This window comes from Sorex araneus, chromosome 6 (assembly GCF_027595985.1).
Source record: "Sorex araneus isolate mSorAra2 chromosome 6, mSorAra2.pri, whole genome shotgun sequence".
In the NCBI taxonomy this organism is placed as follows: Eukaryota; Metazoa; Chordata; class Mammalia; order Eulipotyphla; family Soricidae; genus Sorex; species Sorex araneus.
The window spans coordinates 144,764,821-144,781,153 of NC_073307.1; the positions used below are offsets into that span (position 1 = coordinate 144,764,821).

General features: G+C 51.0%; 1 protein-coding gene across 2 annotated transcripts in view; it reads left to right on the forward strand.

Moving 5' to 3' along the window:
• Positions 1-16,333, forward strand: part of TTC17 (tetratricopeptide repeat domain 17) — a 114,618-nt gene that overhangs the window by 66,055 nt on the left and 32,230 nt on the right. For both annotated transcript variants that reach the window (XM_055141427.1, XM_055141428.1), the window contains 5 exons: positions 205-464; positions 2,220-2,373; positions 5,371-5,491; positions 5,741-5,900; positions 6,978-7,061. In XM_055141427.1, coding sequence (XP_054997402.1) covers positions 205-464; positions 2,220-2,373; positions 5,371-5,491; positions 5,741-5,900; positions 6,978-7,061 — 779 coding nt within the window. The remainder of the gene's footprint in view (positions 1-204; positions 465-2,219; positions 2,374-5,370; positions 5,492-5,740; positions 5,901-6,977; positions 7,062-16,333) is intronic.

Below are 16,333 nucleotides of genomic sequence, written 5' to 3' on the forward strand. Positions count from 1 at the left end.
AAGCCGCATGACAAGGATGATGCTTTCTTCCTTGGAGATGCTAAAGAGCATCTTTAAAAAGACGCACAAGTAAACAGAGTTGGCCTGCCTAGAGAAGAGCCTCTGGGCAGAGCCAAAGCTTTCCCCCAAGTACAGGATTGGAGACGCTCGGGTTCTCGGCTGGGTCCTGGTCCTTGGAATAACGTGCCGGCCCTTGACTTTCAGGTACGGTGGTTGAGGAGAGCAATGGTTCAGAGGAGATGGAGAACTCAGATGAAGCAAAAATGTCCGAAGAGATCCTGGCGTTGGTGGATGAGTTCCAGCAGACCTGGCCCCTGGAGGGCTTCGGGGGCGCCCTGGAGGTGAAAGGGCGGCGGCTGGACTTGCAGGGCATCCGGGTGCTGAAGAAAAACCCCCAGGATGGAGTGGCCAAAAGCTCGTGCTACGGAGACTGCAGGAGCGAAGACGACGAAGCCACGGAGTGGGTAAGCGTCGGCCCAGCCGGGTGCTTACGGAGGGTGGCCAAGCCACCAGCTTCTCCCCGGGCCCCGCGCCCAGCTGCGAGGCTGAGGAGAGGCATGGCCGGGAACCCACTTCCAGCCTGTGGACGTGCAGCTGCCTTAACTTTCCATTTTCCTCTACACATTCTCCAAGGTGGTTTTATTTCACTGGTTTTTTTTGTTTTGTTTTGTTTTGTTTTGCTTTTAAGACAAGCTAAACTTACACTGGAACGTAACCTAGCAAGGCAGGATTAGTGTTTGTGTCCCCTGTCTTCCCCCCACGCACACACACCACCTCCAGTTATTCTTTAAGCACCTTGATTTATAAGGCTACTAATAAGACGTCATCATTGGCTCTAGAGTTCTAGAAACAGAATGCCAAGGAAGGAGAGTAGTGGAGGAGGGAAGCAATCAGAGGCAGGAAGTAACATCAGGGCAAGGGCCGGCGATGGACGCCTCTGTGGTAGAGAGGGGAGGGGCCTGTGAGTGCCTGGACACTGGACCCCACACCACTGAGCCCAGGGACCCGAACTCCGACGGCGTGTCTGTCAGGAAGAACCCACACAGGGGCATGGTACTAGGGGAGGGAGTGTTGTCTGCCTGAAACTCCATCATAAATTAGTGTCTAAATGAGAAATTCTCTCTCTCCTCCCTCCCTCCTTTCCTCTCTCCTCGCTCTCTCTCTCCCTCTCTCTCTCTGTATGTCTCTCTGTGTGTATGTCTCTCTGTGTGTGTGTCTCTCTCTCCTTTCTCCTCTCTCTCCTCTCCTGTCTCTCCTCTCTCCTTTTTGGGTCACACCCTTGGTGATGCCGGGGCTCACTCCTGGTGGTTCTCAGATAACCATATATGGCACTGGAGCACCTTACCGCCTGTACTATCTCTTCGACCGCAAAGGAACTGTTTTTTATTATTATTATATATATATATGTATATTATGGGGCTGGAGCAATAGCACAGCGAGTAGAGTGTTTGCCTTGCACACGCCGACCCGGGTTCAATTCCTCTGTCCCTCTCGGAGAGCCCGGCAAGCTACCGAGAGTATCCCACCCGCACGGCAGAGCCTGGCAAGCTACCCGTGGCGTATTCGATATGCCAAAAACAGTAACAAGTCTCACAGTGGAGACGTTACTGGTGCCCGCCCGAGCAAATCGATGAGCAAAGGGATGACAGTGATACAGTGATATATATTATAATTCTGGGGAGGAGGTGGGGTTTATGTGTTTGGTTTTGGAGTTGTTTTGGGGCCACACCCAGCTCTTACTCCTTGCTCTGCCCCACTCAGGGATAAGTCCTGGCAGGCTCAAAGGACAGTGCCTTACCAGCTGTACTATTTTCCCAGCCCTGAAAAAGAAAAAGATTTCAATTTAAAAATTAATAACAGTATTTCAGACATACGATGTTTCAGCACCTCCAGTGTCAGCGTCCCGCCACCAATGTCTCAAAGACCGCACCCACCTCCCCAGCAAACTTCTGTTATTATAGTTTGGGCCTCCCACACAAAACAGCGTTGATGCCTTTGCACACAGTTGCCTCCCTCCACCCCTCCAGCCAAATGTCCAGGACTGTCGGCCGTTGTCCATTGTCTCCTCCCTCTGATGTCATCATTCCCTGTACATGCCCCTTAGTCGCCCTTCTGAGTTCCCCCCTCCAGTGCCGATGGTTTGGGGACCACCTACCCAAAAAGCCCCAGACAGATCTGACCATTGCCTCACTCGCCCCTAACACGTTTCTCTTTCGCAGATCACATTCCAGGTCAAACGTGTCAAGAAACCCAAAGGAGATGCTAAGAAAACTCCGGGGAAAAAAGTAGAATCAAACCAAGCCGAAAGTGCACCCCGCTCCCAAGCAAACCTAGAGATCACCGGCCCCAAGGTGGCGTCTCCCGGGCCGCAAGGTAAACCCCAGCGTTTGAATGTGAGTCAGGAAGAGATCACAGGGGACGCTCATTGGCTAGAAACCTGCCTCTGGGATTAAAACCTTGATTTTGACATTGACTTGATTCTTTTTTCCCCCCTCATCATTACCTGCGTGACTCAGTTTCCTTATCTTGAGCTGCTTCAATATTCTAGTGATTCTTAAAAATTAAATATGCATGTGGGAGACGGATTCCCTGGGTTCAAGCACCAGTTCTGCCCTCCCCCACCACACTCGTGTGCTTCATTTTCCTTCTCCGTAAAAGGGGTGCTGACAGCGTCATCTCCCTCGCTGGAGGTGGTGAGGAGGATGGATGTAGACACGTTGAAATGTATTGAGTAAACGGAGCCCCTGGAGCGAATAATACCGCCGTGGGGCTGGAGAGAGCCCAGCAGGGAGGGCGCTTGCCTTGCACGTGGCTGATCCAGGTTTGATCCCTAGCACCATTTAGGGGTCACAGCCCCTCCCACCCCTGACCACCGTCAGCTCCTCCAGGAGTGATCCCTGAGTGCAGAGCCAGGAGCAAGCCCTGAGCATCGCTGGGGTTAGCTCCGAAACCAAAAGAAAAATGTATTTTTTGCAGAACATTAATATGTAGTGACTGACTGTATGATAGAGGATGTAATTATATCCAAGAGCACTTACAAATCAATCTGAAAAAGAGAGCATTTCAGAGGCCAAGACGGTGGGTTAAAGGGCCAGAGGACAGACGGGAACCCTCAGTTTGATCTTTAGCACTGCATAGTCCCCTGAGCCCAGTGCCAGGAGTGAGCCCTCAAGAACCACCAGGTGTGACCCAAAATCCTAAAAGAAAAGTACAGGACTTGAGGCACGTGCAGTTCCGAGGCAGCGGGCCAGACACCCGTCGCTGCACGCCAGCAGCCTCTATCTAGTAAGCATGCGAGAGAACGTTCATGCTCTCTCGAAGCCGGAGTGGCACAGACACAAACAGAGAGGCAGCATCTCTACCTGTGAGTTGCGCTGAAATGTGTCATGCACGGTAGATGCTGATCAGATGAGTTTGGGCGGAGTTTGATTTGACGCATCTGAACCTTAAGGTAGACAAAGAATTCCGCTTCCGGCAGCTTAGCCTAAGTCAGCATTTTACATGAGCCAAAGAGACATCCAAAGGGATTGGCCGCGGGGTGATTTTATCACAGTAAACCTCTCCAAGCACTCCAAGTGCTGATCATATTGCCTGAACAAGTTATATTTTGAACATGCTGTGTACTATAGCCAAGATTTTTATAATTTAATGAGTTCTGTGCAATTAAGGTGCATCTTACAAATGATGCTATTTAAAATAGTGGTGTTTTTTTCCTTAAATTCTGTAAATCAATATATACTTGACAATTTATGACACTAGAACTGATGAAGTGTGCTCTAGTAAGTATACGTAGAAGTAAGGATAGAAGGAAACGTTCAGAAAATATAATAAATTGGTGCCGGAGCGATAGTACAGCGAGGAGGGCATTTTCCTTGCATGCAGCCAACCCAGGTTCAGTCCCCGTCATCCCATATGGTCCCCCGAGCACCACCAGGAGAAATTCCTGAGCGTAGAGCCAGGAGTAACCCCTGAGCATCGCTGGGTGTGACCCAAAAAGCAAAATATGTATATATTATATATAATGTATTGTATATAATATATATATGTTATATATGTGTGTGTGTCCCAAAAAGCAAAATATATATATTATATATAATGTATTATATATATAATACATTATCAGCTCTGGGAGTTGATAAATCTTTGGGTGATTTCATTTGCTTCTCTGAAATTCTCTATTTTCTAAATAAGTCATGATTGCTTTTTATCATCATCATCATCATCATCATCCCATTGATTGCCAAATTGGTCGAGCAGGCCCAGTAATGTCTCCATTTGTCCTAGCCTTGAGATTTTAGAAGCCTCTCTTTACTCGTCCTTCCAACAGTGCTGCATTGGAGGCTCTTTCAGGGTCAGGGGAATGAGCCCCAGCATTGTTACTGGTTTTGGCATATGAATACACCATGGGAAGTTTGCGAGGCTCTACTGTGTGGGCAGGAAACTCTCAGTAGCTTGCCAGGTTCTACCAGAGGGAGAACTAGGCTATAAGATGTCACTTCCAGGAGCTTGGTTTTAAGTATGCTTAAAGGATGCTTTTTATAAACATCCTAAATATTTGTTATAAAAGTGAAAGTTGAACCTCAAATGTGTTTAAAACCTGCGTGCTGTTTTAGATACACTCAGGTGGGCATAGAACATACTCATGAAATGAGATCACAGAACCATTTACGTGACAAAAGGGAAAAATCCTCAGCGTGTGTAGGATAACATAGCCACAAGGAGCTTAGGTTTATCGGGTCACACCTATCAAAGTGCTCCCGAGTCATTCCCATTCCTTTGTTTATCTGTAACCACTTTTCTATGCTCTCTTCCCCTACCAGCTAATCAGCTTTTCCCCCTAATCAGACTCTGTTGATTTGTAAGATCAGATCTTTCTAGGACACTGAATTTATACTATAAGTTAATACTGCCTTTCTCCTCTCCTTATGTCTTTTGAATAGTGTAGGATAACATATCCACAAGCGTGGAAGAACTGAGAGAAAATCAGTGTTGGGTATCCCGGCTTTCAAATGAACACGGACTCTGCCCACTGCCAGGTGCTAGGCGTCACGCTCTGTCTTGCCCGAGCTCTGAAGCATTTCTCCAGTAGGTCCCCAGGGAGCCCGTGGGGGCTGGGGGCAAGAGAGATCCCCGACCCTCTGGGCAGTGTATTAAGATCTAAGGAAATCAACACCGTTTAACTAATTCTGGTTCCTTGTTCTGGTGAGGGCCAAGAGTCCAGAGACCAGGGACATGCCTCTGGCCTCCAGAAGGGGCTTTAATTAATTCTCCGGGCTCTCTAAGGACGCAAAGAAAGGCGGGCACCTCGAAATGTACATCCCATAAGTCAACGGGCGATTCATGTTGACTGACGCCCAACGTTCCTTCCAGGAAAGAAGCAAGACTACCAGAGCCTGGGATGGCCCAGCCCGGACGAGTGTGTCAAGCTCCGCTGGGCGGAGCTGACTGCCATCGTCAGCACCTGGCTCGCCGTGTCTTCCAAAAACATCGAGTGAGTACCCGAACTCTCTCCTTCCTGCCTGGCTTGAGTTTCCCTGGGTCCAGGCCGTCCTGTTAGCAGCCGGTCACTCATGCGCCCCGTCCAGCTGCCATGCCTAATAGGGTCACCTTCGTTTTGTTTATTTTTTTTGGTTTTTGGTTTTTTCAGTGAATCACCCTGAGATACAGTTACTTTCGTAACTTTCGTGATTACATTTCTGTCACACAGTGATCAAGTGCGATTTTTTGTTTATTTTTTTAGCATCACAGAACACATTGACTTTGCCACGCCCATCCAGCAACCTGCGATGGAGCCTCTCTGCAATGGGAACCTCCCCACCAGCATGCACACCCTGGACCACCTGCACGGGGTCTCCAACCGGGCCAGCCTGCACTACACGGGGGAGAGTCAGTTAACAGAGGTGAGTGCGGGTGCGGCCAAGGGTGGGAAACCCCCGGGGAAGGAGCAGGGCTGCGCTTTGCTTTTTTTTCTTCTCTGACCTCTCAGTCGACCACGCAGAGTTTCTCCCCAGCCACAAGGCACTGAGCTTGTGCTTTTCAGAGCGGCCCGGACCGGCTTCTGCTCCTTCAGTCCTGCGGGTGGGCAGCGTTCTGCTTGCCGTCGGGGAGAAGCTGTGCCTAAGGGTCACTCCTGGCGGTACCAGGGATGCCCAGCGTGAGCTCAGCTCGTCATGCCATCTGTCCAGCCCTCCTGCTGGTTTTCTTAAGAACAGGAAGGAGGGCAGGTACCAGGCACACCAAGTGTGTGTGTGTGTGTGTGTGTGTGTGTGTGTGTGTGTGTGTGTGTGTAGAAGACTTGGGGAAACGAGTCACAAATGTCCAGTCACCGAGGATTTGTTCTACAAATGTTGGGGTACATTAGAGAGTGCACAGGAAACTCACTAAGAAAGCTAGGGTAGAAATATATCGGCACGAAGATATTTTTTTCGGGATATCTTAGGTGACGGTGTATGTAGTGTATTGTGATAAGAAGTATGTGTCAAAACGCATATGCTGCCTGAGCCCATGTGCTGCTTGCGCCCACGTGGTCGAGCACATGTGTCACCCGCATCTCCCCTCTTGAGATGTGTACTTTCATGCTTTCATACTTTTGTGTCTAAAGCTCCGTTATGTGTAGGGACTTCCTCCACCCTTAGAGAAGCCTGCGTTCTCTCATGAGCGCGTTATTTTCACTATTCTCTCTCCCACTTATCCCTTCCTCCTTCCCTCAGAAACCTCTAGATAAAATCTATATACTTCAAAAAAAAAAAAGTATGTATCAAAACATAGAAGACTATCTGGAAGCTCTGTCTCAGGCTCTGCCCTGTGTGTGACTAGCGGGCAGATGGTTTTGAACTCCCCTGCCTCCTGCTGTTCGCTGTCCCAAAGGAGCTCTGTTCCGTGGCGGAGGACGGGGTGGACGGCGAGGTGGCACTAGACACGAGCCCCGCGCCAGCCTCGCTCCCGGCCTCTGACCGGCGTCCCCCTTGCCTCCCCAGGTCCTCCAGAATCTGGGCAAAGACCAGTACCCACAGCAGTCCCTTGAGCAGATCGGCACCCGGATTGCCAAAGTTCTGGAAAAGGTGAGTCACTCCGCGGGGAAACCAGGGCGGGGCCTCGCCTCTCTCCCGGGGCAGCTGCCACTCGGGACCCCTGAGTGGCACTCCGTAACCAGCAGTGCTCGGGGGAGGACCCCACTCCCGAGTGTCCGGCTTGCCCGTGCCTGCGGGCAGCCCTCGGTCCGTCTTCCTCCTCACCACTTCCCGTGGTTACGACCGTTGCCTCTTCCTGCCGGCGTGGCTGTGCAGAGGTGGAGGGTCCTGAGAGCCGTGGGCTGTGGGCCCGTGGAGGATGTCAGGTGCACTTCCAGGAGGGAAGAGAAGCTGGTGCTTTCCACAGGAACTGCGTCTCGGAGTGGTGGTGGGCGCGGTGTCTTTAAATCAGGAAACGGAACATTTGTGGAGCCACTTTTTCATATGTAAACAGCCTGGAGATGGTCTCATGGAGCCTCTCAAGACTGCTGTCTGCCTCTGCATTTGTGGAGAGAGCAGGAACGTTTACATTGAATCTCAATGCTTTCCGGTCGCGACTGCCCCTGTGTTGGGATCAGTGGAGGGGTGACAGAGCCCAGTGATTACGAGAACCAGTTTGATATGCGGTGTGAGCCAGGCCATCTGGTGGGGACAGGATAGTTGTATCTGTTTCAAAGCCCAGGGTTGGAGCGATAGCACAGCGGGTAGGGTGTTTGCCGTGCATGCAGCCGACCCCGGTTCGATTCCTCCGCCCCTCTCAGAGAGCCCGGCTAGCTACCGAGAGTATCTCGCCCTCACAGCAGAGCCTGGCAGGCTACCCATGGCGTATTGGATATGCCAAAAACAGTAACAACAAGTCTCACAATGGAGACGTTATTGGTACCTACTTGAGCAAATCTATGAGCAACAAGATGACAGTGATGCAGTGATACAGCTTCAAAGCCCAGACATGGAAGGCAATGGCGATCCCTGCTGGTGCAGTCCCGGGATCCGTCTGGCCAGAGATCCGCGTACCCAGTTCCTGGTTAGGCAGTTCCTTGATTGGGGTCTATTTTGGTTCCCAAATCTTTCTCAGTCCTTGGCTCTTCCCTCTGAACTATCTTTCATTTACCATGAGGAACAGCGTGTGTGTGTGTGTGTGTGTGTGTGTGTGTGTGTGTGCGCGCGCGCGCGCGCGTGCACGCGCTCGCGTGTACATGCATGCAGGGCCTTGGAAGGTGGCTCAGTGGTTTGGCTCTCAGGGCAGGCAGGGGGTCTCTGGGCCTCGCAGCCCCTGTGGCACCCATGGGCACTCAGAAGACGGTGCTGCCTGCTCTCGTGGAGCCCCTGCGATGAAGACAGAACGCAAACGCCCTGTCCCTGTAGCTGAATCATTGACAGCCTGCTGCTTGCCTTTCTCCGTCCCTGGCACGACTTTCATTTTTCCAAAACTTGCAGACTTTTGGGCGGGAGCTAGCCAAGGGCCTGGTCTCCACAGCAGGGCCCGAGTGGCCCAGGAACCAAGACCAACAACCACAGTGCAACAGCAGGTAGACTGACAGCAGGAACGGCACCGTCAGACAACAGCTGCAGGTCTCCTCAGGAATCCTTCGGGGGCGGGCGGGAGGCCAGAGACCCCTAGAGTGTTGTCTCTGCAAGCTCAGTCTAGACTTAACTCTTTGCAAAGCGAGGGGAGCAAAGGGTCCGGCGCTCCGGGACTCCTCCCGGCCGTGCTCAGGGCCACTCCCAGCAGTGCCGGGGTCAGCCGTGTGCGGTGCACGGTGCCAGGACCTTAACCCCCGGCTGCCGCGCTGGCTTTGACCTCCACCCTGAGCCCCAGTTTTCCCGGCAGCCCCTCTATATGTGCCTTGCTGCTGTTGCTGTCGTTAATTTTGCAGTGATGGGGGGTGGGGGGCAGGCATCACACCCTTGGTGGTGACACGCTTCGCTGTTGCATGCCTGACTATGGTCCTGACATACGTCACAGTTTCCGTGGAGCGCCCAGACCTGGCTGTGCGGCCAGGACCGTGGTCAGCGCCGTGTGGGCCGGGTCAGGGACCCGACTCACGGCCCCATGCTCATGAAGAAGGCAGGTGCTGCGGCCCTGTTTGTGCTCTTGGTTTGGTGTTTGTTTGCTTGTTTGCTTGTTTGTTTGTTTTCCTGTCGTTGGTTTTTTTTTTTTTTTCCAATTAGGAAACTTTGGGCTGAGTGGAGGAGCTGGTAAAGGGATTTCTCTTTCTAGGCCACAGGTCCTCCAGATTTAAGTTCCATTTTTAATTCCAGATTTTAATTCAGCCTGAAAAACTGCACAGTTCCTTGTTCTTTGCGCCCCCTCTCTCTCTCTCAATGCCTGACTATAGGAGTGTGCGTGCGTGTGTGTGTGTGTGTGTGTGTGTTGGGGTTTTTTGAGTTCTTGGTTTGGGGGCACATGCTCAGGGGCTACTCTGGGTACATTACTTGGGGTCCTCTGGAGGGCCAGAGATCAAACCAGGCGCCCCTGCCCTGTGAGCCGTCTGCGTGACACCCAGGCGATATTTTCGAACCCGCGTCAGTGTCTCCCTGTGGTCTTCGCAGCCCAAGCCGCAGCGTGGTTCGGGTTAGGGTGTGTTTTCTGCCTTCCACGACGCCGCTCAGTGCTGCCTCTGCCCTTCCCCGTCTCCCGCGGCAGCTCCCTCTGGGCCCTTCAGGGCTCCGTCAGTAGCCTCGTGTCCCTCTCCCACCGATCGCTTACGCCCTGCTCCCCACTCTGCTGTAGCAGACTGTTCTCCACACAGAAGCCCGGAGTAGTCACTCACCTCTCCCCAGCCCACCCCCCGAGCTTCCCTGCCTCACGAGAACTGTCACCTGCTCAAGATGCTGCAGCCGGAGCCAGACCCACGCGGGCGTTTGTCCTGGGCTCCCCGGGAGTCGTGCGTGCCGCTGCTGGGGCGTGGAGAGCGTGCCGGGGCTGCCCCCCACAGAAGGCTTCGCGTCAGCGCCCGGGGCTGAGCCGGGGCAGAGGTGGGAGTCCCGTCCCCAGGAGACCCTCCGGCAGACGCGCCAGGCCCGTGCCCACGCCCCCCACCACCCAGCACCGAGAACTGGAGAAGCGGGAAGATTCAGCCACACAGCCGAGGGTGACAGAAGCCTAGGAAGATCCCCGGCGACATCCAGATCTCTGCGAATTGCCGAAGAAGAGTCTGGACCCTGTGCAAACTCTGGGTCCAGAGAGCAGCTGTTCTGTTTTGGAGCCGCTGTGCTCCACGGGTCAAGCCCTGAGAAAGACCGACCAGCGGGGCCTTCACCAGAGTGCTTGCCACAGTGCTACTCCCCCCGGCAGGCCGTGACCGCGCATGCCCACCACAAGCCCGGCACAGAAGCAGCACCGCCACCAGCAGCCTCTCAACGGAGGTGACAAAAGCCAGACGGCAGAGGAACAGCATCTTCTCGCCGAAGGAAGGAAGCCGCAAGCCGAGACTTCTAGCAGGCATACTCTCCCGCAGAGGTGGCCCGCAGAGACTTGGGGGGAATAAAGAGGACTTCAGACAAGCAGAAAGAAGTTCAGGGACTCTGTAAAAAATATAAAGTTGCACACAGAAGGGGTGATGTGATGTGTGTGTTGTTCGAGGGCTCTCGGTGTGGCGCTCTCTCTCTCTCTCTATCTCTCTCACCCTTCGCATTCGGTGCTCTCAAGCCACTGTGTATGAAAGTATGAACCGGATGATCAGGATGGCTCCTCCTTGTGCTCTGCTTCTGTGTGTGCCGCTGTGCTCTCTTCTGTCTGTCTCTCTGTCTCCTCTGGTCTCTTTCGACCTCTCTCTGTCTCTGTCATCTCTCCTCTGGTCTCTTCCGATCTCTCTCCTTCTGATCTCTCTCTCTGGAGCCCCACTCGCTCTCACTTCTGACTCAGACTCTTACTTCTGACTCTCTTTGTGCTCTTTCTTTCCCCTGCTCCTGGCTCTGATGACTCTTTTTCGCTCTGTGCTCTGCTTCTGTGTCTTCTCCCCCACTTTTGTGCCTTCTCCTTTGTTTCTGTGTCTTCTCTCTTTCTCTTGCAGTCTTCGTTTATATGGCAATCACATAGGGTGGTGACACAAAGGTGGGTTGAACATTAACAAATCAACAAAGAGAGGTAAGACCACTCCTCCAGGAGATTAACAAAAACTCATCTAAGGAGATTACTCCAGATTACTAGGAGATCCGTTCAAAGGCGGGATCCCACCCAGGGTGTGTCACTTTCTTCTTCCCTTAGCTAATAATTCACTTAAATGGTTACAGTAAATTTCTAGCAATGTCATTCTGTATGAGCACAGTAAGAGATATATCAGACTTAAAGTTTGGTTCTTCCTGAGGACATTCAGTATATATTTCAGACCACAGTCCTCAGGCCAGGTTAGTGTTTCTAACCCCAGCAGGGTCCTTGTCTCGTCGTTACTTTTGGATCATGACAGCATTTGTCTATGACCATACTCTCAACTTATAGTTGAGTATTGTGGCGCTTTGGCCTGGCCCATTTCAGTGCCAGGGTAGCTCACAGCTTGGCTTGGTTCCATTCCGTCCCTCATCGGGACCCTGCTTTTGGGGTGCTAGGAACTAAGGGCAACTGAGTCGAGAAAGCAGATGCCCAGGAGTAAATATTATTGGAGTCAATCAGCTTCCAAGTTACAAAGCATAATATTAACTGTCTTCCTGTGTCCATGCAGAAAAACTCAGTTTAAGGTAAACTAAGTTCCCTGTGGCAAGGCTAAAAGGACAAACCCAATATTATCCCACAGACTCGGGCATCAGTAGGTCTGCAGTGAAACAGAAAATTTTGAAAAAAGGTTCTTCTCAAATAAATCAACCCAGATAGAAAGAGGAACCTGCGAGAAGGAATGAAAAACCCCAGGAAGGAAAATATGAATGAAGAGTAATTGCTCACGGTAGTAACTGCTGATCCCCAAGGAAATTCGTTTCTACACAGAACCAAAGTTCATGGTGATAGCTTAAGTGATGGGAAGGGAGTCGATGGAGTTTAAAGTCCGAAGGTTTAACTGGTATCGGCAAAGCAGTAAAAGTAATTTGCCTGGAACTGTAATAAGTAAGAATGTATGTTTTTAGCTCTAGGCTAACTATTAAAAATGGTTTTAATGTGTAATTTAATAGAAAGAAAATGAAATAATGTAAAACATTCGATTAATCAAGAGTCAAGAAAGGTGAGAGCACGTGAAATTAGAGCACAACCATTGAAATCGTAAATCTAGGCCCAAGTATATTGGTAGTTAAGTACAAAAGATTGTATGATTAAAGTATGTACCGTGAATTGAATTTTTTTAATCCAACTATATGGTACAATAAGAGAAAAACTTTTTTGTCTGTTTTTTGGGCCACACCTAGTGATGCTCAGGGGTGACTCCTGGCTCTGCACTCAGGAATCACACCTGACAGGGCTCAGGGACCATATGGGGTACCAGGGACCAAACCTGGGTCCCTGTGTGCGAGGCAAACTCTTCTGTCCCTCCAGCCCCATTAGAGAAAAAACTTTAAATATTAGCATACAAAGGGTTGAAAATATAAAATGGAGACAATATGCTGTGTAGGCTTTTAAAAGAACTACATTTTATCAGAAGTAAAAAAAAGACTGAAACAAGGAGCATTACAAGAGTAAGAAAATAAAAAAAGAAAATTGATGCTGACAAATGTTAGAGATGATATATACCAGCTCCTGTACATTGCTATAATGGGGTTATAAAAAGGTATAATCATTATAGAAAGCATCGGCAGTCTGTTAAAAACTTAAATATATATGACCCAGTAATTCTATGGCTAAATATGTTTCAGAGAGACATGAAAATATAAATCTGCAAAATACTGCAGATTTTTGTGGGGGTTTGGGGCCAAACGTGGTAGTACTAAGGACTTACTCCTGGCTCTGTGCTCAGGGATCACTCCTGGAGGGCTTGGGGGGGCCCTGTGGGGGGCCAAGAATAGAACCTGGGTCAGCCACATACCAGGCAAACACTACCCACTGTACTGTCTCTAGCCCCAAAAGTACTGTTTTAAAAAATCTTTACAACAGACCTAATTAAGATAGACATATATATACATATATGTAGAGAGAAAGATTGAGAGAGTTCATAAACGGTGATATTTGTAATACAGCGTATACTATTCAGCAAGGCAGATTCAGCACCCATATTATTGAGTCTTAAAACCATGCCTGTAGAGGGATCTGAGTACAAAGAGTGCGCATGATATTTGGTCCCAGTTGTAGGTATGAAACCCTAGAACTGGCACTACTCGAACTACATCAGTGATTGCTTTACAGGGCAAGGGAGTGACCAGGAAGCAGCTTGATAGCACCTTCTGGAGTCAAAACTGTTAACTCAAGATCCAAGCCTTGTTTTTCGGCTGGTGCCAGAGCTCAGTGGCAGAGCAAGCACTGCCAGGTACCGGTGAGGCCCTGTGTGCAGTCTGGGGCACCACAAGAACTAAGCAACGAAATATTGGGAAGCATTTCTTTCCATATAAATTATACCTTTTATACAGAGAGAGAGAGAGAGAGAGAGAGAGAGAGAGAGAGAGAGAGAGAGAGAGAGAGAGAGAGAGAGAGAGATGGTGAAATAAAGAAGATTTTTAGGGCGGGGCCAGAGTGATAGTACAGAGGGCAGGGTGTTTGCCTTGTTCGTGGCCGACCCGGGTTCCATCCTGGGTGTCACATATGGTCCCCCAAGCCTGCCAGGACTAATTCCTGAGTGCAGAGCCAGGAGTAACCCCTGAGCGTCGCTGGGTGTGACCCAAAAAGGAAGAAAAAAAAAAGATTTTAAGGCATCTGAAACTGAAATATGTGTGTTCCTAGTAAAATCTCTAAAGAAGATTTCTTTTAGGCAAAAGGAAAACGTTCCCTTATGGACACCCAGAAGTACAGAAAATGCAGAGGGCGGCAGGAAGGGTGAGCGCTGGAGCCAAACTAAGGGCGGACCGTACGGACTGGTGACAGCACTGTCTCCGGAGACAGAGCCCCACAGCAGCGGTGATAGACAAGGGGGAAGAGTCGCAGCGGCTTCCCGGGGATCGGGCCGCGCCCGGAAAGGAAGAAAGGAGAGCGGGAAAGTGCAGCCAGTATCCACATGGGCCTGGGAGAAGCCCCACTTGGTCCTGGCTCCTAGCCCTCCCTCCCCCCACAAGGTCTTGCCAGAGAACAAGTCAGGTGATCTCACTGGTGGGGACTCCCCCGGCTCAGATGCCCCCAGGCCCTGCAAGAACCAGATTCACAGAAGGGGGCCTGAGCAATAGCAGGACCCACGGCCCCGGGAACGCAGAGCCCTGGCCACGCCCTGACTGTCCGTCGTTCCAGAGAGAGCCCAGCAGCCCCCTGCACTCCCCGTGCGTGCCCGGGAGCAGTCAGCTGCCTTTCGGGGAAGCAGAGCTCCAAGGTTCTCCCGGTGACAGTTCCCTCTGTGGACACACGGACCCACCTCTGTGTCTCTGACTTCCGCCGCGCCTTAGAGTTCTCCGACTTCAGGGTACCCAGGAACGGTTTAAGGGCCGATGGAAGCAAAGAGCCGGCCTCGGTGGCTCGACCTCCTGACTCGGTGGAGTCTGGCCAGAGAGTTTCCGTCTCGACTGGGACCCCCAAGTAATCTCGAGGGTCCTCACTTACAGAGCGGCAGGGGTGGCCGCGCAAGGTGGGGGGCCCTCCTCTGTGTGCCCACTACCCCATGTGGCAGGCTCCAACCCTTCCAGTCTTTCCTCATCGTCACCCTTTGTCGTGTCTTCAGAAGCCCATCTGCACTTGGCTCCCGGGTGCCATTGCTGGGAATCCCAACAGTCTGCAGACAGGGGGCAAGTCCAGTTTGAGGGTTCAGCCGCTCTGCGCCATCAGAACCCCTGGCCTAGGAGACTGCTCTCGGCCTTGGTCTGAGAAACCGCCCCAGTTCTGCCAGGGCCCTCGGATGCGCAGCTGCCGTGTCAGACCTTTGGGATCGGTGCTGAGTTTTTTTCCCTACTTAGTCCCCCCCACTGACCCGGGCAGGGCCGGGGGCGCTCAGGCACAGTGCTCTATGCTGATTGCATCCACGGCCCACCCAGCCACCGCAACCCCCCTGTCTGACCCAGGCCCACTCGGGCTGTTAGCGGAGGAGCCAGTCCCTCTGTGGAATGGGGTCTTCCAGGACAGTGTGGCCCCCCCCCACACTGCCCCATGTGTCTTCAGCCCCGTCCCTGAGCTGTCATCTCAGGGCAGTGCCAGAGAGGGCTCACCAGGAAGTACTCCCAGCTGGCCATGGGGGCCCTCGAACCCCTGAGGCACTGGGCAATGGGCACCAGCTATCTATGCAGGCGTGCCCGGCAGCCCCAAACCACCAGCCCGGGCTAGGACAGAGCAGTTGCTCTGACTCAGTGGGACCCGAGTAGCCTTGACTGAGTGTGGCCCGAGCCCGTGACGTGAAAGCAAAGACGCAGTCAGAGGGGCTGCAGGGGCACAGGAGACCACCTTCCTGTTTCTCGGCATCCCAAGGATCTCAGCCCTCTCTGACAAGAATTTATGCCTCCTCTGAGCTAAAAGAAGTATTTTCTTTATTCACAAACAGGTATATATGTGTACAGGGTACAGATGGCTTTCCACGTGCATATAAATATTGTTCATTGTGGTGCTACAGTATTTATGAAGAGTACACGCAAAATTAAATATAGTAACTATTAGAAAAGTCGCACTCAGACACTCACTTTCTCTGTGCGATATTTCTGTTGCTATGCTCATTTGACTGAATTCCTTTTTTTTTTTTAATTAGTACTCATGGTTTAGATATAGCTCTTGGGAAAATACCCAACTGAGTAGATTCAAGAAAAGTTTAATTTTGGGCTGGAGCAATAGCACAGCGGGTAGGGTGTTTGCCTTGCACGCCGCCGACCCGGGTTCGATTCCCAGCATCCCATGAGCACCACCAGGAGTAATTCCTGAATGCATGAGCCAGGAGTAAGTCCTGTACATTGCCAAGTGTGACCCAAAAAGAAAAGGAAAAAATAGTTTAATTTTAACAGAAAAACCTCTTGGTTTCTTTTTGTTTATTTCATGAAAATGTGTCATTTGGCCTTACCAATTTAATAATAATAATAAAAAATGGAGAGCATATTAATCTGTTGTTAAGAAAAGTTATGCACAGTGAAATTCAGGACTGACATACAGAACAACAGTATTTGTCAAACAAACTACTAAGGAACATTAGATTATACAAGTAAGTGAAGAGCTCAAATAAAGATGAAGCAGGAAGAAAAGTGATCACAGCCTGTTTCCAGTGCTGCTGTGACTGCCTTTCTCCTGGGAAATTTGTTGGGTTTTCCCCCATGTTTACTAAGAGCATCATTTTTTGCAAGTTAGGTCTGAT